General features: G+C 46.9%; 1 protein-coding gene across 3 annotated transcripts in view; it reads right to left on the bottom strand.

The window, feature by feature from the left end:
• The window catches only part of GALNT14 (polypeptide N-acetylgalactosaminyltransferase 14), a 216,909-nt gene extending 196,540 nt beyond the window's left edge, over positions 1-20,369 (bottom strand). For all 3 annotated transcript variants that reach the window (XM_082426149.1, XM_082426150.1, XM_082426151.1), the window contains exon 1: positions 19,598-20,369. In XM_082426149.1, coding sequence (XP_082282275.1) covers positions 19,598-19,726 — 129 coding nt within the window. In that variant the 5' untranslated portion in view covers positions 19,727-20,369. The remainder of the gene's footprint in view (positions 1-19,597) is intronic.
• Positions 20,370-22,579: the final 2,210 nt, after the last annotated feature.

Genomic DNA, 22,579 nt, shown 5'->3' with positions numbered 1-22,579 from the left:
CCATTTAGCTCTAGAAGTGTTAAATTATCTTAGCAAAACCTAGAAATTAGTGGGGGTGGAGGTTGGGAGTAAAAGCCTTCTAAAGGTCTGCCAGATTTCAGTGTAAGAAAGAGTAAGAAAGTAAAAGTACTCGTAAAAGTCTCAATGTATTAGACTGAAAATAAGTGAGTAAAACATCTTTGTGGGGAAAACTCATCCATATCTTGTTTTTATAGAAATATCTATTTGAATGTCCTGAAAAGAAAGGTAACTGTCAGTGTTGATAGTATAGTAAGACGTCTGCATTTAAAAAGGAAACAGAAGTTGAAATAATGACTGGCCAAAATAGTGACAATAATACAAAAGAGAAAGAAAAATAAATAGTAAATATTCAATATATCAATTATTTCACTAATTATGATAGGCTGAATATTCCTATTCAAAAACTACCATTTTCAGACTGGACTGAAAAATAAAAATAGGTGTTCAAGGGAGTCAAGGGCTACCATTGAAGAAATCAGTAGTTTCAGAGCTGAGTTTTTATGTGCCCATTAAAGGACAGATATGTCAAAGTTATTTAAACTATTATTTTAACTATTTTACATTAAAAAAAAACACAAATCTCCCTAATTCATTTTATGGAAGCAGTATATTCTTAAATCTAAACCTTGATAGAGTACCAAAAAAAAAAAAAACTATAAATTAAGCTAATTCATGAATATAGCTGTTAAAATTCCAAATAAATGCCAACAAATAAAATCCAGTAGTATAAATAAAAATAAACTATAACTATAGAGGGTTTATCCTAGGAAAGCAAGGATGGTTCAAAATAAGGAAGTCAAAATATTTCACTGCATCAATCAGAAAAATTATATGATTCAACCAAAATATAATTAAAAATAAAAAATTAATTCTAATAAAAACTTGAAGTAAAACAGGAAAGGAAACCACTACAATATGGTAAAGAATATTTCATAAATGTGAAATAGTAAATAGTGAAATACTACAGCCATTTGCATCAAAATCAAGAAAAGAGTCTTGTATTGCCATGGTATTTCATTTTGATTGTTCTCATGAATGTGACAAAACAAGATAATGAAATAATCAATCAATAATCTTCAGAAAGAAGAGATAAATTTAACTCATTTTGATAATGATATGATTTTATACCTGGAAAATCTAATGGACTAATTAGCAAGTAACCCCTAGGTTTAATAAGAAAATTCTGGTAAAATGTATGATATTGATATAGTAAGAGATAAACAGATCAATAGAGCAGAGTGGAGTTCCCAGAACTAAAACCCATTGTTTAGGGGAAATAAATATATGACAAAGGTGGTATTTCAGTTAGTGGAGGGAATGATGGCTTATTTAGTTAATGATATTGACACAAATAACTATCCATTTGGAAGAAAATGGAGTTAAATCTCTGCCTCAATCTAGAAATAAAAATAAAATCCAGATGGACTTAAGATTTAAAAGTTTTTTTAAATTCATATAGAAGAGGAAATTTAGGATGTTCTATATACAACCTAGTAGTTAGGAAGATCTTTTTAATAAGACAGAACATTCATTAACTAATTTTTTTTTTAAAGTTCAGTAATTTGGGTTTTTTAAAAAATTTATTTATTTATTTATTTATTTATTTATTGTTGGCTGCTTTGGGTCTTCGTTGCTGCACGTGGGCTTTCTCTAGTTGTGGTGAGCAGGGGCTACTCTCCGTTGTGGTGCATGGGCTTCTCACTGCGGTGGCTTCTCTTGCTGCGGAGCACGGGCTCTAGGCGTGCAGTCTCAGTAGTTGTGGCGCACGGGCTTAGTTGCTCTGCGGCATGTGGGATCTTCCCTGACCAGAGCTCGAACTTGTGTCCCCTGCATTGGCAGGCAGATTCTTAACCACTGCGTCACCAGGGAAGCCCTCATTAACTATTTTTTAAAAGACATATTTAACTATATAAAAATAGGCAAAAAATATATGGTAATATATACCATAAACAAAATCAACAGTGTGACAACTGACTAGAAAAAAATCTGCAATGCATATGACCAATAAAGAGCTATCTGTAACTTACAAAGAACTCTTATTATTGACAACAAAAGACACATAGGCCAGGGGAAAAATGGGCAGAGGATATGAATAGACACTTCACAGAAAAACAGATCCTTAAGGGCAATAAAAATATGAGAACATACTCAACCTCTTTGGTAGTCAGAGGAATGTAAAATTACAATAGGATTCCATTTTACACCCAAAATGGGCAAGATGAAAAGGACAAAATTTACGCTAAAGGGGCTGCTGGGGAAAGAACACTCACTTTGCCGGTGGAAATGTGGGTTATTACACTGCTTTCAAAAGCAATCTTAATATATCCATTAATATAAAAATTAGACTCCCTTTGACTCAGAATCCCCCCTCTTCAAAACCTATCCCATAGAAGAAGTACCAATATGTAAGAACATGTGTACATAGATATTTACTGCAGCACTGTGTGTAGTGACATAAGAGACAAGGCAGATACCCGTCACATGGAAGGGTTGAATAAAATAAGTCACAGCCATGTCATAGCATATTATGCAGTCATTAAAAATAATGAACTTGCTGATCTGCGGATTTCTAGGATATATGGTTAATGAAGAGTAAGATACAAAGAAGTATATATAATATGATAAATCTCTCTCTCTCCTTCTTAATAATGACCAAAACAGATCAATAAATATTTATATATGTTTACGTACTGACTAGAGGGTACACAGAGAAAGATATGGAAGTTTACACATCCAGGTTGTTATGTTGCTTACTTAAAATTGGGGAGAGGGGTGAGTGGAGGGCATGAGGGAGAAGACAAGGCTAAAATCAATAAATTAATAAGCAGCAACGAGAAATACAACATAGACAATACCCGTTTATGTATATTACCCATTTTGATGTTCTAAGATTTCTTTTCAATAGATATATGGTTTTAAACAAAATAGGATCCTACTATAGACACAAGTTATTTTTAACTTGGTACATCATGAGTATATTTCCATGCCCACTGGGTCAGGTACTTTCCTAGTCTAGCCTCCCAAGAAGATAATTTGGAGAGAGGCATGGTGGATCAGCCACACATCTCAGGGAACGCCAGCCGGCCATCAGCCTTTGGGCTACCTGGCATATATAAGAAGAAAGAAATCTCCCAGGCCCTGATCCCCATCCATCCTCCTGGTAACACCAGGCAGGATATCTTCACTTCTTGATTCCTTGAACGAATGCATACAGACTCAGGTCTTCTGGACTCAGAAGACGTGACTATTCTACCTGACTTCCGGTCACAGCCCTGCCAAGACCTCATTGAAGAGAATGTAGGTAGAAAAGATGACTTCTCCACGGGGCATTACTCTAAGAGCAGCTACATGACTAGAGATGAAAATAGGTGGTCAAGAAAAGCCAGAATCAGCCTTGGTGAGAAATAGAGAACGTAAACAGCAACTCTCATTTACGCCAGGGAGTAAGAGAAAGGGAACGCCACATTGAAGTTTCCCTGAATTGCCCCTTTAAGAGCAATTAGCAAACTCTGAGCAGTTAAAATGCTTAAACCAAAAATATTTCCTGAACAAAGTCCCCAGTGATTAGACTATAATATTCCCAACTGAAGAGATCCATTTACTTTCAGACACATTCAATTCTGAGAACAAAAATAAGCAAATGGCTTTATTTTAAAACTCTTCCGGGCTTCCCTGGTGGCTCAGTGGTTGAGAGTCTGCTTACCAGTGCAGGGGACACGGGTTCGAGCCCTGGTCTGGGAAGATCCCACATGCCACGGAGCAACTAGGTCCGTGAGCCACAACTACTGAGCCTGCGCGACTGGAGCCTGTGCTCCCGACAAGAGAGGCCGCGACAGTGAGAGGCCCGCGCACCGCGATGAAGAGTGGCCCCCGCTTGTCACAACTAGAGAAAGCCCTCGCACAGAAACGAAGACCCAACACAGCCAAAAAAATGAAATATAAATAAATAAATAATTAAAAAAAAAAAAAAAAACTCTTCCACTATCTGTGCTGCTCCTGGTTTGCATGGACCTCTGGTCATTCGTGCCAAGTACCACTGCCTCAGGAAGACCTTCCCCACCCCTGCCAACCACACAATTGCCCTTTCTCTAAATTCCTACAGAATTTACTTCTTGTTCTACAGGAAGATATCCTAGATTTGCTAGTACATGGTGCTGCTCATGTCCGCAAACTGCACCCTAACACACTACAGGCATGGTAGGATAATGTACCGGGATATTCGTTTGCATCTGTTTTCATTCCACCCACTCACTCCCACCCCAGCCCTGTCCCAGCCCCTAACCTCAGCATACAACCTGGACAGGAAACTCCCTCACTCCCAGGTAAGTGGTACATAAAAGCTGTGCTGAAAGAATAAGTAGCCCAGAAGGTGATGGAAAAAGGGAATTCCTCCAGCTTGGAAAGACAATGAAGGTAGCCAGTCCTGAAAGTGGTGGGTGCCCCAGGGGGCAGCAGGGTCCCAGAGGCATGGCTGTGTGGTGCCCCTAGGGAGGTTGGGCCCTGGGCTCTGGGCTCCCAGCATCACAAGGAACCCACTAGCCCGAGAGCAACAGAATGATGAGAGCTTAGTCAATGATGTTACAGACATGACCATGATGCTCAGAAGGTTCTAGGCTCTTCCCACATCACCAGGCAATGAGGATCCTTATGAAGCTATGAGTAGGAGAGGAATTCCCCACTCCAACCCAGGGGAATGGGAGCTCTGAATCAAACTGAATTCAATAAATAGGGAAACGTGGCACCAACTCTAGACCCCAGTTCGTGAAGTATGATTCACACTACCTTTTTGTGAGCAAGAGTTAGTTGCTATCTGATGCAGCGCTTCTCAAATGTTAATTGCACAAGAACCACCTGGGGGTCTTATAAAGATGCAGATTTTGAATCAGTAGCTGTGGAGTGGCCTGAGAATCCGCATGTCTAGTAAACTTCCACCCCTGGCCCAAGAACCACACTTTGAGAAGCAAAAGTCTAAGGCCAGGGTTAGCAAACTTTTCCTATAAAGATAGTAAAAATTTCAGCTTTGTGGGCCACCTAGTCTCCATCACAGCTGTTCAACTCTGCCACCCACGGCAGTGTGAAAGCAGCCACAGACAACACAGAATGAGTGTGATGGTTCCCATAAAACTTTATTTACGAACACTGAAATTTGAATTTCAGATAATTTTCACGTGTCACAAAATATTTTTCTTCCTCGTTTTGTTTCCAACCATTAAAAATATTTTTAAAAAACATTCTTAGCTCACAGGATAAGCAGAGGAGGATGGGGTTCTGAATTTGGCCCCTGGGCCGATCCTGGTCTAGAGTGTCCAACACAGTATAAAACCCACGATAGGCATCCTCGACTAATTAAAGTGAGGGGCTCAGCCTATTTTTCTATCCTGAAGTCGGTTTTCCTTTCCCGTGATCCTTCCACTAGTGCTGTGCTTTTCAAACAGCAGACACTTTGGGGACAAGTGGATGCTGGCAAATGTACTTCTTCAAAACTCACTGAGCGGACTTTAAAAGGCCGTCCTAAATCCTTCTTCTTCTAATAAGAGGCCCTGTGGAATAACAGGTTCCTGTTTTAGTGGAAGAGCTTTAAGGCGGAGATTAAACTTCAACCACAGTTTTTTGAGCTAACAGAAGAGTGACATGATCAGGGGAAGAAATCAACCTTGCAGAACAACACCTAGAAAATGTGAAAGCATTAGTCTCAAACATTTATCCCATGAACCCAGGTAAAGATTCTCTCCATCCCCTTGGCCTCACATCCCATTTTGACTTAAAAGACAAAAAAGACTTCTAGCCATTTTGCAGCCCATTTCACCATTTAACAGCCATCCCAGCGACACAGCTTTATCTTTCCAGGAATAAACAACACACCTGAAAGTCCAAGAGGGAGACAGAGTTCTAGAGACAGAAGTCGCCAGGCGCCAGCCGGGGGCCACTGCGCCACACTTCACTACTCCCTAAGAATTCGCCCTGGGCAAGAAGGGCAGAACCAGCCTCGGCCATCTCCTGCATCCTGCACAGCGCTTCGCACCCAGCAATGCCCATGTAGGTTTGCTGAATGAACTGATGAGCCTGACCCAGTGGCCTGGAGCAGGGCAACTGGCCCACTCTGTCTCCCCCTGTTCGATAAGCCTGTCTCCCCATGCTGGATGGGCGCTCAAAGGGAGAAACCCCTTCAAGGAGCTCACTGTCTTTCTCACTTGCCGACTGCCCCCCTGGCACCTCAGCATCACCCAGACCTGTCTTAGCTCTGCCACTTACTAGCTCTGATGACTTGGGCAAGTTTCACTGGATGTTTATGAACCTTAAGCTCTTCATTGGTAAAATAAGGGTAATCAATACATCATCCAGAGATAATGTTCATAAGAGAACATTTAACAACCCGTATGGCTCAGACACTGTTTAATCAGAAAGGTGACAGCCTTAAACACCCAGTATGACTGTACTGGCAAGTACCAGGTAAATCTCAGCCTGCCTACCTTGTGGTAGGCCTTGTAAAGAATGAATAACTTAACACAGACAGAGCAGCTAGCATTTCTCCTGAAAGGCAGCCATACACCCCTCTCCCCATGGAAGTCTCCTAGCATATGATGGTGGCCACGAAAAGCTCCATTGCCAGCGCTTCCTGCAGGACACCTGACAGTCACTTGCACCACTTATTGAGCACATGGCCAGAGCCACCTCCTGACTCCTACTGGAACTTTTCCTTGCAGACAACCCAGGGAGCTCCCGAGGCTTCTTTCAGATGGTCCTACCCACAGAACTCATAGCCACTCTGGGCAGAAGACAGCTGGAATCTCATTCTACTGGGGGAACACAGTCAACCCACTTGTAGGAAGATGGCCTACTTGCTGGGGTGGGGTGGAGGGCACATACCCAAAGCACCCAAAAGTCCATCCCATCCTCCTCAAATCAGGAAAACAAGGACCAAACCCCAAAGTGCCACAAAAAAAGCAACTGGGTCATTTCTTTGGCAATTAACTCCAACATATATTTCACAGAGAAAATTCTACAATCCCTTACCCCTTATAAAGACTCCGTGCCCGTGGGAAAGACCAGGGTTCTGCTCTGGAATAACCCCGACTTCTTCCCTGAAAAGAACTAGCACATCTCACGTAGGGCCTTGACACGTGACACTCAATACATGTCAGAGCTCTCAACTCCTTTTGAGACCAGAAGGAAACAAGAAAACAACTTGGTTACAGCTCAGAAAACAGCTATGCTTAATATGACTGGGGAAAATTAGAAGTCTTGGCACAGAAAGGGAAGAAAGGAAATTGCACATTATAAAAAGGAATGTGTATTTAAAAGTAGAAAATATCATAAATGTGGCTTATTCTTTTTAATATTTATTTATTTATTTTTGGCTGTGTTGGGTCGTGCCAGCTTTCTCTAGTTGCGGTGAGCGGGGGCTACTCTTCCTTGCGGTGTGCGGGCTTCTCATTGCGGTGGCTTCTCTTGCTGTGGAGCACAGGCTCTAGGCGTGAGGGCTTCAATAGTTGTGGCTCACGGGCTCTAGAGCTCAGGCTCAGTAGTTGTGGTTCATGGGCTCAGCTGCTCTGCGGCATGTGGGATCTTCCCGGAGCAGGGCTCGAACCCGTGTCCCCTGCGTTGGCAGTCTGATTCTTAACCACTGAGCCACCAGGGAAGTCCCCAAATATGGCTTATCTATGGTTAATAGCAGGTATTTGTTTTTGGTGCTAATAATCTAATTAGCAGTCAATCCAGTGCATCCTTTATTATCAGCTGATACATAATTACTGCTCCATGCTGAGTATTTTCCCGGCACATGATAGCTTTCAACTCCTCAGCACAAACAACCAAATAATTGGTGCTATTATGTCGGATACAGGACTATTCCTCTCTGAGGGGTGATATGGAGGGGGGTTACCATTCACTATGGCCTTTGCATTTTCAGCATCTGTTGATTAACTCCTTACCATGCCCTCTTTCATCAGTCTTGAGGTATGCCGACAGCACCTTAACATGGTCAAGAATGTGATAGCTTGGAGATTTATTTCCTTTTTCAAAGTTTAACCCTGGGACCAGAAACATCCCCAGTCATCTGACGTGTTCACAAGGGATATCAAACAGTGCCGAAAGCACAATCTATTTCTCTTTGAAAGTTTTGTAAAGTTTTCTCCTTGACTATTGTTTTAAAATGACTTGTCCTGGAAGAGGTAGTTTCTGATATAAAACTATTTCATTCAACAGCTTGTGGTCTCAATAAGATGTGTGTAATTCCAGGAAGCAGAACAAAAGCGGGCTATAAAGGCAGGTTGCTAAGGGGAAACTATATTCAATCATCACTTTCAGGAGGCCAGATTCGGTGTGACTGTGAGGGGAGGAGAAACCTGGGGTGAGCGTGGTGACGTGGGAAGACGGTGGGCTCTGGAGCCAGACAGATCTGGATTGGAATCCAGTTCCTCTGCTGATGAGCGGCATGACTTTGGGAAAGTCACTTAACTTCCCTAAGCCTTGATGCTCCTCATCTGAAAAATAAAGCTACTAATGCCTATTGTACGGGGCTGTTAGGAAGAACAGATGTCTGACACAGGAAACACCTGGCACTCACAGGGGCTCAGGTTGTTCTCTGCTTTTTGTCCTGGGTGCAAAAAAAAAAAAAAAAAAAAAAAAAAGAATAGAAGATGGTTTGCTACAAGCCACTAGCTTGTAGCCATATAATTCCACTCACTGTAACTAAGCCTCCACCTCTTAATTACAAACCTAGGTAGATTTCAGCCCGGAATCACTATGGAGCCGAATTCCTATTGGCGGTTCCCACTGCCCTGAAGGCTTTCCCGCTGCCTGGCTCTCCTCTAGGATTCCCCTCCCCCAACCAACTTCCTATGACTCAGCAACTAGAGGGTGAACTCTGCGCAGGTATTGTACTTTGGGTGGCTGGTACCTGTACTACACTAGTTATTAAACGTCTCCCTGTATGTAAAAGGGAGTAAGAGTTGGGAAGTTGGAAAGACCTATCAAGACCTTTCTCCAGAGACTCTCTTTTTTTTAATATATTTAATTCTTTTTTTTTTTTTTTAATTTACTTATTTATTTATTTATTTTTGGCTGTGTTGGGTCTTCGCTTCTGTGCGAGGGCTTTCTCTAGTTGTGGCAAGCGGGGGCCACTCTTCATCGCGGTGCGCGGGCCTCTCACCATCGCGGCCTCTCCTGTTGCGGAGCACAGGCTCCAGACGCGCAGGCTCAGCAGTTGTGGCGCACGGGCCTAGTTGCTCCGCGGCATGTGGGATCTTCCCAGACCAGTGCTCGAACCCGTGTCCCCTGCATTAGCAGGCAGATTCTCAACCACTGCGCCACCAGGGAAGCCCGAGACTCTCTTATTCAGAAACAGAAGCCGGTGGCTGTAAAAAGAATGAAAACTTCTATGTTCTGACCCCAAAGAGGTGCTAACACCTGAAGTCAGAAGCCACCCACTCAGTTCATTCTTTATCTTTTTGAACGCCTTACAGAGGAGGCATATACAAACAGAAAAGCGCAGGCATTCGATGAATTCCCACAATGAACACACCTGAGTTACAAGCACCCAGATCGAGAAACTGACACAGTACCAACGCCCCAGATGCCCCCCTGCTTCCTTCTAGTCACTGATGCCAACCAAGTGTCACCGTGAAACTGACTTCAAACACCATAGATTAGTTTGCTCTGTTCTTGTACATTATGTAAGTGGAATTCCACAGCCTGAGGGCCAAATCTGGCCTGCCACCTGTCTAAGGATACCCTGGCAAAGTACGAATGGATTTTGCATTTATAAATCTTTGAAAATCACGCCAAAAGAGGAATAATATTTCACAAGATGTGAAAACTATACGAAATTTAAATTTCAGGGTCCATAAATAAAGTTTCATTGGAACACGGCCGTGCTCAATTTCATCTACATATTGTCCTTCACTCCGCAACAGCAGAGTTGGTTACAATAGAAACCATATGACCTAAAAAAACAAAAATTCTGAGTACATGACCTTTTACAGAAAAAGTTTGCCGACTTCAATTTGAGTGCGAGGCATTCGTTGAAATACGAAATGCATTTCTTTGGGGTTTATCACTAGGAGTGAAATGGCAGGGTCATAGGTATATACATGTGTTCAGCTTTAGTAGACACTGCCAAGACGTTTTCCAAAATATACATTCAGTTTTAAGAGAAGAGCTAAAACCTGGAGCAGAAGCCATAATCTCAGTGTTAAGAGAGGCAGGGAGAATTACAGGGTGTTTACCTGATCCAGAATTAAACAAATGATTAGAAACCATCGGGACTTTTGAGTGGAGAGCGAAAATATCAGAGTTCTCTAGGTTTACATTTCCTTTCATTCTTACTCCATGCACACTCTTTAAAAATATAGTCCCCTTTAACGTTGCCACACTCTGCAGAAATGGACAAGAGTGGAGAAGTCACGCTTCTGTTCAGGATCCCACAATAGAGACTGTGTCATTCAGGCCACATCACAAAAGCACCACCATGAGCCCTCCGGGTAGCTTACCCGAATTGCAGACAAAATACCAGGAAGATATTAGCAACCTCCTGCTTTTATGCTGTCATAAGTTTAAGCATGTACGCGGGCAGCAACTACGTTACCCACACCCAACCTCCAAAGCAGCCACCAAGAGGCTGAACCCTGGGCCTTCAAGGCTAAAGAGCACGACGCAGGCAGGGCACCCTCTGTCTTCGAGCCCGGAGGCTCTCAGGTGACGCTGGCTACCTTCCAAAGACACTTCTTTGGAGTCATTCCCCCATACACCTGCCTCGCATGTCAAATAGGATGTACGTCTTAGGTTCTTTCAAATGACATTTTTCCTCTTAGAGGGGAATTGCTTCTGATTGTTTAAGAACCACATTCATCACGAAAGGGATTCATATCAACGGTTTCTGTCTTAATTGCACAATCCTGTTGACTTCTGAGTTAAGCAGCCTCTTGAATGACATCAGAGCCTCATTTCCTGCTGTCAAACCCCGCCAGCCAGGGAGAATCAAGGACAGACACAAAGCCGACTACAGGACTCAGGGGTGGGAAAGCCTCTCTCCCTCCACTTCTCCCGGGACCATGAGTCTGCCATTCCAGGCCGGCACCTTCCCACAGTAGAAAACAGTGTCCTGTGGAATGTTTCTGCTGGGCCTGCGAGTGAGTTAAACTTGGCCTGTCCTGGGAGAAAACCCAAAGTCCTGGTGGCCCTCTGGAGACCGGCTCTAGTTCCCTTAATCAAACCTTCCGTTCCCTTTTACATGCAGAAAAGCAACACTGGTGTTTTAGCAGAGATACGGAGTCATTTCTCAGCAAGAGCATAAGCTTTTTGTCCATATGAAAATATATACATAACACATACATATATAAAATAGATGTCATTTCCCCTGGAAAAGGAAGCTAGCCAGACGTTGAGTGCAGCCATGATACAAACAGTACAGGCTTTACAGTCAGATGAGTGAGTTCAAGGCCACTTACGGTTGGGCAAGCTTGCCAGTCTCCTCCCTCTTATAATCTCAGCTTCATCATACTTCAGAAAACGAGGATAATAATAACACCCACCTCAAGGGGTTGCAGGAAGGATCAAACGAGGCGTTTGTGAATAAAAACGCTTTGTAAACTGTAAAACATCGCACAAAGAGGTGGAGGGAGGAAGCTACCTCATATCTTCCAGTTCCTGATTCACCTTTAATTAGTCAGGTCTTGGAGCCAGTGCCTCTGCAGGTAAAGACCACCAGCCCACCATCATAAGGACCTCGGTCGATTCAGCACTCAGCTGGCAGCTATCAGCTGCCTGTCTATTAACAGCCAATTAGCTGGGTGGCTTAATTAATCCATGGACCACGTGGTCTGATCTCCCCAAGATCCTGGAAAATGAGCCTGAAACAGATAATCCATGGACGACATGGTCCGATCTCCCCAAGATCCTAGAAAACAATGAGCCCGAAACACGGGCGCCAGCTAATTTCTCAATGACCATCAAGGAGTTTGGCGTCCATTATGCCTGTGCGTTGCAGCTGTGAGCGATGGGAACATAAATATTGATTGGCTCAGTCTCTCTGTGGCTGGGGGGGGTGGGGAATTAACGATTAGAGCGTTCTCAGAGGAACAACAGGAGCTACATAAATCCTCAGCCTGGACCATTAGGGGAAAAAAAAATCCTAATTTCCAAACCTTAGTGAGGACAGAGGAAAGGGACCGATGGCCTCGTGGGAGACAGCTTGTCAAGATGGGGCGGTCCTACCTGCTCTGTAGATGTTACCCACGCTTTCCTGGCTGGGAATGAGATGCAAATTGGGTTTAAACAACGGGATCATTAGAAAAGAGGCAGCTGGTGGTGGTTCTCTTCGTCTGGGCACTCAGATCCCGTGGCAGGAACATGTGCGTGTGCTGCTCGCCCTGCATTTCCTTGAAAGATCTCTGTAGTGCTCACAGTTAAGAAGACAAGTGACATGAGGAGAATTTAATTATTTTTTTCAAATGCCTAATCTTGTCTCCAGGAAATGGTATGCAGAAGAGACTTTGTACTTGAAATTGGCATTGTCCGGGAGATAGCGGTCTGATGGCTCCTTAATTCCCGCCATGAGGGCTCATGCTGATATAAGAGCATCCGAGCAGAATGGCTCAGGATGGCCCAGAGCGGCTACTTCCCTCCTTCGGAAAGAACGGCCTTTGTGTCCAGAGCAGCAGCGAGACAGGCTGCTCCTGACCTTGGTCGGTGCCTGCAAGGAAGTACTGGGCTCCTGCACCTCCAGACTTCTTCCCGGGGCTCCTGACCAAGTGCCCTGTGCCTCGCTGCTCTGGGGCCCCCTCGCTTTCCAGGAGATGTGAGTAAGAGGAGGAGGAAGAATGATGAAGGGAGGAGGGAAGCGATGGAAAGAAAAGCAGGAGGAAAGAGGACTCCCTGAGTGGCACAGACATTCCTCCCGTCACAGAGATAGATCTCTTCCTCGCTCTCCCCATTAGCTTCCTAGTGTTCATTAGGTCCTGTGATGACAGCAGCTGCTGCCAAATGCAAAGGCTGCTGCCCCAGAAGGTCATCTCAGGCCATTTATTCTGAAATACCAAAATACCAGAGCCAGCAAATTTCAGGAGCTTCTGCAGAATTCCCCAGGGTGCCAGTGTACATGTGTGTGCACGCGCGTTCTTCAGTATCCCAAAGGGGTTCTTTCTTAATCAGTTCAACATCTGAGGGCTCGGCAACTGATTTATCTTTTGGTTAATCTAACATTTCTGGTAAAATAATTAAAAGACAAGTAACAGACACAGAGTATCTGTGGTATAATTATTTAAAGCCACGAGGTCTCACTTCAGAATTATTCACAGTTAACCCAAAATGACTCAGACTGCTGGCAAGGCAAGTGGGAGACAGGTAGTGCTGTAGCATGCTGCTCCCATTTCACAGTTGAGGAGACTGAGCCCGGAAGAGACTATCTGAGTTATCCCCAGCACTGCCGATGGCAGAAAGAGACACCCCGGTTGCCACGTATATAAGAAAAACCAGAAGGTGAAATCACACTTGATTATGACATCATGGGAGCTGCCAGGAGAGGGCTGGGCTCTCCATCTTTCGACCCTGGTGAACAGTGTGAGTCTCTGAGGTCCAGACAAGGAGGAAGGCTGACCACCCAGCTCAGGGTCACTGCGGGCAAGTGGAAGAGGCAGCAGCCAGCTGTAGAGGGCACTGGGCATGTCAGACTCACTTCCCCAAACAGATGGTGGGTCCATAATGCTGGTCTCGGGTAGAACGTGCAAAAGTCATGACAGGGTTCACAGACGCCCCCAGAGAGAGGAGCTGGGGATTTGTCCCTACTTTCTCATTCAGATTCTTTTCCAAAAAAATGCATCGGGGACTTTGAAATGCTCTGGAAGAGTGACAAAACTAAAAACGTTAGAAATTAAACAAGGGCACAGAAACACATTTCTTCAACTTCAAAATGTGTTCCTGGGTGCCTGATAATGCATAAGACTGTTTTGGAAATTTGGGATGGGAGAGGTGTGGGAAAGGATGCAGGCAAAGGCGGCAGACGAGATGGCATGTGAACCTGTCCCTGTAAAAATCCCGGGCCTTAGGCATCAGCCAACGGCAGCCTCATTCTGTCCCTGTTCAGTTAATAAATGACCTCTGATGACTGGAAATTAACACTTTTAAATGATACAAACAGATGAGCAACCTTGGAAAAGGGTAGTCTCTAGACAGGCTGGGGAAGCTTGTGACAAGGACATTAATTTCTCTTTCTTTTCTGGTTTTGCCCCTTTGTCTTCCCTGATTTGAGCAGATATCATTCTGTGCCTCTAGAAAATTTTGAGACAGGGATTCCTGGTCTTTGCTTCCAAAAATACCAGGCCACTTAGGGGAACAAGGGTTTAGGAGGAGAGAGAGAGAGAGAGAGAGAGAGAGAGAGAGAGAGAGAGAGAGAGGGAGAGCTCCCCAGACTGACTCAAAGAGGTTCCCTTCGAATAGATCTGTGGGTCCCTGGGATAGGGCCTGGGGGAGAATGCCAGCTGGGAAAGCAAGCAGGGACAAGGGTGCAACCCAGGGCAGGCCAAAAATGACCCAAGGAGGAGAAATTCCCATCAGCCTGATGGGACTGAACAGGGCAAGAGAGGAAGTACAGGGGAGCTCAGGGTTTTGGGGTTGGTTTGTTTTTCTAAGCTCGTTGATATCTAGAAAGCAAAAGCATGCTATTTCTTGAATACCTGAGGCTCCAACCTTCTAGTCTCATATTTCCCAGCTTCTCACAGCAGCCACATCTGGCCCACAAGGCAACACCATCCCCGCCACCTTCTCCAGGAACTGCCTTAGACGGGAAAACAGCACAACGTCCAGCGCAGGCACCAGCACACACAGAAATGAATGTTCATGAAGGATGAACGTTCATCTGATAATGAGCTATTTCTGGTCATGCCAGAGTCAAAATTCCCTGGACAGTCTAAAATACACCCACTGAGCGTCAGCAGATTATTAGGGCCTCTCTCTAAAATTGATGAATTTTTTTTAGTGGGAGAAATTACCTAATAAATGGGGAATACAATAACAGTGTCATATACATAAGGTATTTGCAATATACAAATATTACAGAAAACAGGCTCTTTTCTAATAGTTTTTGCTGTATTTCTAGTACAGCACAAATACATTTACATGGGCCTGAGGCACTTTATTCAAAGCCTTTACATTTCCAATACCTTCCTCCAAAAGCACCCTCAGGCCTCAAATTCTCCTGCTTTTACTAAGCCCTAAGCCCCTGGACTAAATTTAGTTTCTTGGAAATAAGAGACAAATTTGCTGGGTTTTTTTTTTTTTTTAATTCTGCCAGTTATTGTATAATTCTCCAAGAAGCAAACAAATGATAGGGGAGAGAAAAATGGAAACATTTTTCAGGTCCTTTTTTTTAGTGGTACAGTATTTATTGCTAAAATACAGTTTAAATTAAGGCATCAAGCTTGTTACAGGATTTTCAATTAGGAATTAGAGCTTTGCTGAATTTGGGGGTGGGAAACCCCATAAAAAATCAAATCAACATTGAAAAGTCAAACTTAAATCTTTATTTGAGCTATTAATAGAAACAGCCTTTCTTAAAACTAAGGAAAAAAATCCAATTAATTTTCTTAAACCTGGAGTGCAGCTTGGCTTCTCCATATCACCTGGATTGTGACGAAGCATAGGTTTTATTTTATTATCAGGCTCACTTTGGAGATCCCATTGCCAGGTGAATGAGGATGTTCCCTAACACTGAGGAAAGGGGAATAAGGGTCTAGTCCCCAGCGAAGGCAATTGGCTGCATGGAATCTACAAGTTGGGAAGTCCCCAGCCCAGGAGCCCTCACCATAGCCCTCTCTAGTCCAATCCCTCCACCATTTCAACTTCTCTAAATATTTTTAAGGGAAGGGAGCCCAGTGTTCTTGCTTTAGAAAATAAACTGACCCCCTCCACCACACTGGGAAGAGCCCTAGGCAGAGTCCCCCTGGCTTCAGACATGTCCAAGGCAAGAGCTCTCCCCATGACTGTGCATGAGCATTGTCTAGGAAAACCTAGGATACTGAACTCACTCAAAAACCAAAAAGTTTTCCCTACAATAGACAAATGTCCCTGGATAATTCCTACTGTTGAGGAAACAATCTCCGCCCTGGCAAATGATTCCTAAACCAACGGTGCTGCAACCGCCTGCAACCATTTGAGGCAACCCCCCAATGATGCTGCAACCTTCCATCAGACCCGCCCCACCAGGGTGCACTCTATCCAGCCAGAGGAGCCTCCTCTGCCCCATATGACCTCCTCCGAGGGCAGAGCAGGATTCCCTCTGAAATGGTTTCCCCACAAATTACACCAACCTCCCTGGAGCTCTCCAGAGGCCAGCACCTAGGGAGGAAAGTGCTTGGAAAGTAGGTGGGCATCGTGCAGCTATTAACATCCCTAACCTCACCCCATCACCCACTAGCGCAGACCCAGGCATCCATGTGGCTTGATGGCATGGAAGCAGCACTTGCGTGAGCAGTTGCCAGAATAATCCCATTCCATTCTTGTCCTGATGCTGCCACTTAATAATAGCCTTGTTATCTTGGGCCAATTGTTTAACCTCATTACTCAATCTCATCTGCATAAAAGTATGATCTGCCTTATTGTTTGTGGTCATTGTGAAGCTTAAATGAGCTAATATATGTGAAATGGAGTGTGTGAATTTATAAAGCACGATACAAATGTTAGCTATTGTTATTTCACATGAATGCGCATGCTCACACAGGCTTGGTCCATGAGGAACTCAAGAGGAATGAAATCATTCGGCCATATTTACATGGGGTCCACCGAACTACAAAAAAACCCAAGAGACTTGGTATTCTTCATCTAGCTCCCAAATACCACCCATCAATAGGCTGCCTCAGACTCACATGGAGCCCTTGTAAAAATATTGATTCTAGGACCTTCTACCAAACCCACAGAATCATAATCTCTGCAATAAACACAAAAACGTGTAAATTAAACGAGCTCTCCAGGTGGTTCTGACATGGAATCAGGTTTGGAAACCCACCGCACTCCTTGGGACCTGACATGCAAATTTCCTGAGTAGATCAGTCATGGGAATACAACTGTTCTAGTGCTAAGAAGGACCTCTCTTTGTCTCTCCATCCCGCCCGTCAGGTACATATACACTAAAATACAGAGGGCTGCTCATCCACCAGACACAAAATACACCCACGAATACACACAACACATATATGTAGACACAAAAAGGCATAATACAGGTGAAAAACAGGAAGAAGAAACCTACTAACAAAAAACGGTGACCAATAATAAGAATTATCAAGATTTTTAAAGTCTAGAGAATTCATGGTTATAAAGGATACAGAAAATGAGGGAAAAGGAAGATACTAAGACAAAGAGCAAGTGACTGCACAGCACTATGTCTGGACTTCTGACATTAGACCACTGCCCCCATCCCATGCCGCTACTCATTTGTTTGTAATTTTGCCTCAACCAGGAACTTGTGAGAGCCGCCCCCGCCAAACAGCAGGGGCACAGTGTACTTATCACAGCCTCCCCCAAACCTAGCACACAGCCTGGCCTGTGGCTGCATTCGATCAATGTGTGCTCAGCGCTCGCCAGGATGAGAAGAGGCAGGAAAAGAAGACAGACAAAGTGCACAAAGAAGGAAACAGATCTCTTGTCCCAGCTCCCTGGTGTAGACTAGAATAAGCAAGCTTAAGGTAATGAGGTTCAACGCAAAACAGAGAGAGTTCATGCCCCCACAGACATCATTAACCTCACAAGGAGCAGAACCACCCAGGGAAAAAGACGAAAAGCTCTCCAGATCTATGAGCTCTCCAGATCTCACTCACCTCAGACCTCTCTAGGTCTGAGGTGAGTGAGAAAATTGACCCAGTGTGATGAAGGCTGTTTGAAATCATCAGTCTGACCTCATCACTCCCCTGCTTAGTACACCTCCAAGGTCCCCTGGTACCCACAAGGTCCTACCCAACAGGACCGTTACACATCTTCCCAACCTCATCCTTGCCATTGGCCACATGCTTTGACGCCAAACTCACCCAGCGCGCTGTGTAATTCCTCTCAGCCTGTTTGGTGCAATTAACCTCTACCTGGAATGCCCTCCCTACCTGCTGGCAAACCTACTGTTCATCCTTCTCAACTCAGTTCCCTTATGTCCTCCTCCTCCTCCAGGAAGTCCCCAGGCTCCCATGACGCCCAGCGCACTGAGCCATTGTAGCCCTCAGCACACTGTATGGTCCTGGTCTATTCCTGAGCAGATCCCCCTACTGCAGAGAACAAGTTCTGCATCTCTGTACCCACAGTACCTAGCACACTGCCTGGCACATGGCAGATCATCAATAAATGATTGTGGAATTCAATCGAGCATTGGCAAGATTCCAAAACATTAAGTGACCAGAGACTTAGTTAAAAGGCAATCTCAAAGGCAACTTGATATAGTGGAAAGATCCTGAATATCGGAGGTCTGAGTTCAAATCAGTAGTGTCCTAAGGCAAGGTACTTAAAGACTGAACCGGTTTCCTAATCTATGGAATAAGGAGAATCCTACCCAACTCATACAACTACTTATGAAGAAGAACCCACTATGTACCTGGCACCTAGTAGGTGCTCTGCACTGTACTTACTGGGAGCCTCCCCTCTCTCTCCCTTCCCCCATTATTTTCTGTCTCCTGCTTGGGACCGTAAATCTTCTCCAAGGGCTTTTTCGCGGTCGCTGGAGGACCTCTCTGGACCCAGTTCATAAACGTTTCCTGGCTGGTCAGGAAACCCCCTGAGGCCTCCTTTTTCTGTGTCCTACAGCCAGGTCTGTGGAAGAGGAGACCGAGGAATAGGGGCTCTGAATAAAGGTAAGACTGAACCTTGCAGCTCCGCTCATATGAACCGACTGGGCAGGAGTTGGAAAAGCCACTTGGATTCTCATTTCCCTAACTCCCCACCAATACCAAGGCGTCTGTTTTTACAGGCTTTTTAGTGATGTTCAGGGCACATTCAATTCAACTTCCAATGCAGCCGGAGGGATCGAGGACAATTACACAGCAGGGGTGGCGAAAGGCCGGGTGGGCCCGGGCAGCAACCGCCCGGGAGGCTGCAGGGCGCTCTCCCGCGCCGCACACGCGCGCGCGGCGCACCCTCGGTCTCCGGCCTCCCCCGGTCGGGCCTGGCAGCTGAGGGAAGGAAGGAGATCAGCGCGGCCGCCCGATTTCTCGCGGGCGCCAGCACCTGCCGGCCCTGCCACCCGACCCCACCACCGGCGACTCTCTCGCGGCGTCCACGGACAGCCACCCCCTGGGCTGCTCGACCGTAGTGCCCCCGCCGCCCAGGGACCCCGGCGCGCTGCCCAAGTTGAAAGCCCGCTCTGCCCGCCAGCGCGCCCACCATCCACACCCACTCCCACTCCCACTTACACACAGAGCGGGGCCGGGGATGCCCCTGAGCTTTTTGAAATCCAGAAACATCACACTGTAGCCGCATCCGGCGCCCGGTTACCTGCTCGCAGCACCCAGACCCCCGCCCTGGCTTCCCGGGAGCCCGCAAACCCGGCGCGCGAGCTGCGCGCCCTCCTGCCCACCACTGCCCCGCGCCCGGCGCGCCGCCAAACCGGTACCTTGGGGGTCTGCACTTCAGGTCCCGCCGGCACCTCCAACTTCTTCTTGGTTACCCAGAAGAACAGCAGCACGGTGATCCAGAGAACCCCGAAGATCGGCAGCACCAGGCGGCGAGTCAGACGCCGCATGGTCCCTCTTGCCTTCTCTCGGCGGCGCTGCGCCCGTGGGGCACCCCCTGGCGGTCAGGGTCGGCGGGGCAGGAGTCCCCAGAGCGCCCTGCTGCCGGGAGCGCTAGCCCCGGGATACGGGTGGAGGGCCGGTGGGATCCTGCCAGGCGCCCCGCCCGCTTGGGGGAGAAGAGAGCAGGGGTGGTGGGCACACGGTGCCCCGAGGCGCGGCAGGGAAGGGCCGAGGGGCAGCCAAGCTGGACGCCCGCTCCAGCCGGAGAAGCGCGGTGGCCGCCGAGATGCTTCCCGCGCCGCCGCCGTTGCCGCCGCCTCGGCAGCCGCCGCGAGGGAAACTGACTCGAGCTGTGGGGAGGGAGGAATCCGAGGCTGTGCCCGGCACCCCGGGAGGAACACGACGGGGGAGGGAAGGGAGGGAGCGAAGGGGGAGGGAGGGCCGACAGACAGACCGACACCGAGGGAGCCCGGGCAGGAGCGAACGGGGCTCTGAGAGGGGGCGCTACCGCCGCCCGCCCACCGAGGCGCCGGGTGCTGTTCTGGGGTCGCCCGCGGCGATCCCTGGGCGCAGCTCCCGGGCTGTACCGGGATGGGGCGGGGCGGGAAAGGTGCGTCCGCGAGACCCGCCACCCCCAGCTGCGAGCTGGGATCCAAGGGCCAGCTGGCGCCAGGAGGAGCTGTGCTTGGGAGGACTTTCCGGCTCGCCGCGGGGGTCTGCACGTGGCGCTCACAGCCCGGTCCCGCCCTTTGCGCACCCGCCCTATGGGAGCTGACGCCGAGACGTTGGGCCGCTGGCGGGGCTACTGCCCCACCCGCAAGCCACGCTCCTGGCCGTGCAGGGCCAAGGCAGAGTTCAGCCACCTCCCCAGGGTGTTTCTCTGCCTGCCTGCAGGTGCCTGGCAACTTTTTCTGCTTAATGGAACGCTGAGTTGGTCTAGATTTAACTTTAAAGAAATCCTTTTAAAAATTAAGGTGTAATTATCTCCCTTAAGGGTTTTCTCTCCCTATAAGGACCAGGGCTCTGTGCTTGCAGAAAGGGGGTGGGGGATGGAGTCCAAAGCTGGGTCAACCATATGGGGTTCTTGGAAAGTGGCTTTGGGGCAGGGGGGTACTGAGCACAGAGGGTTATCTTTCAAAAACCCCTTTCCCTAAATGCCTTCTAGAAGTGCATCCTCCTTCCTCTTGAAGATTAAAACTACTTGAGTCCAGAGGCAGAGCAAAGTCTGAATTGGATTCCCATGTGGGTCTCAGCTAGGCTGGAATGATGGTGATATCACTGGACTAGGGGTTCCTGGCCCGGGTCAGCCACACTAGCTGTGTGAATCTTGGGGAAGTCCTTTACCTTCCCCGAGCCTTAGATTCCTCATCTGTAAAATGGGGACGATACTACCTCCTCTGACAAGTGAATGAATAGTTGTGAAAGCTAAATGCAAGGTGCTGGTGTTACCTGATCATCTAATCCCTCAAAGAGAGAAAGAAAGAAACCTTGCTCTCCCTGGGGAACAGTGCCATATTATGTCTGTTGCCTGAGTTGGAGGGATGCTTATCTCATCAAGTTGCCTGGGGAGGTGAAAGTGATGCATCTACTACTGTAGCCATCATCCTCCCTGCCTCTCCCTACAGAGCTCAGCATGGGGAGGTAGCGCAGGGGTAAAGCACGGCTCCAGAATTCACTCTCCAGTAAGATGGAGTCAGCAAAAAGTGGAGTCAGAAATGGAGGAATCTGCTGGAAACCCCTGTGTTTGGTACCTTGTCTTTCAGTCACAGGGCAGTCCTTCCTCATAGCCCCAAAGTGTTCTCGGCCAGGCTATAGATGAGAAGTTTTTGGTTGGGAACAAAGGTGGAAATCAAACAGCCCAGGAAAGCTGAGCACTCCTGCCAGCCCATCTCAAGATTCAGCTGAGCTCTCAGACCATCACACAGAACCCTGGGGATGGTCCAGGATTTGCCTTTATTAGCACACTGAAAGGTTGAGGTAGGCTTCCCAGCCACAACTTTGGCTGGGCAAAGGTCCAGGTAGATCATGGTCATGGGAGGGGTGGGGGCAGCAGAAAGAGAGCCCCTGTCTGCAGCATCTTAAGCTTCCTGGATCCTTCCAGGAGCCTTACCCTGGACCTGCAGGCTGGGGCCTGCAAAGTGTTCTGCGGCAGGCTCTGCAGGGGAGCCCCAGGCAAGCCACTGAAGTGCTGTGGGCTCCAGGCAGGAGCTGCAGCACCGTAGTCCGCTGCTCAGCGCTTTGTGATGCTGCATCTGAGTAACAGATGGCGAACAGTTACACAACACCACCGCCAAGCTTTAGAGATGGTGCAGCACCACACCACCTGCTGCTGAGGGTGTAAGGTGCTTTGTGCTGTTTGGCATTTGAGGAAACTGAGGCCTTGGGTCTCCCATGGCAGCTCCATGCAGGGCCTGTGATGCCTGGGGCAGCAGGGATTGCCTTCCAAGATGCTTGCTTCTTGATTACTATTTTGTCCTCCATTCAAGTGGAGAGGATTCCCTGGGCCTATGAAAGCTGTGAAGGGAATCCAGTTTTGCCAAGTGTCATTACCTGATCCAGCCAAAAGGCATATTATTCTGGGTTGTCAAGCCAGTCACTGTCATTAGGGTTGAAACTGATTTCAGTTGGGACTTCAAACATCTGGAAGCCAGGTGAGTCTCCATGCAGGGTCCAGCCCTTTAAGTCTCTCCCAGCCTATTCAGGGGTCCCCCGGATAGTTAAAACTTTAATATCCACCTTAAGTAATGCAGAGCACAGTTGATCCCAGTGGGGGATTAGCTATCATTGGTGATTAATCCAAGTTACTTTTTTCTCATCATAGCCTATATGGGGAGGAAAAGCTCCTAGCAAAAGATTTAACA

This window comes from Balaenoptera physalus, assembly GCF_965194825.1.
Source record: "Balaenoptera physalus genome assembly, chromosome: 15".
Lineage (NCBI taxonomy): Eukaryota > Metazoa > Chordata > Mammalia > Artiodactyla > Balaenopteridae > Balaenoptera > Balaenoptera physalus.
Note: the sequence above shows the minus strand (reverse complement) of the source record. Positions and strands in the feature narration are given on the sequence as shown.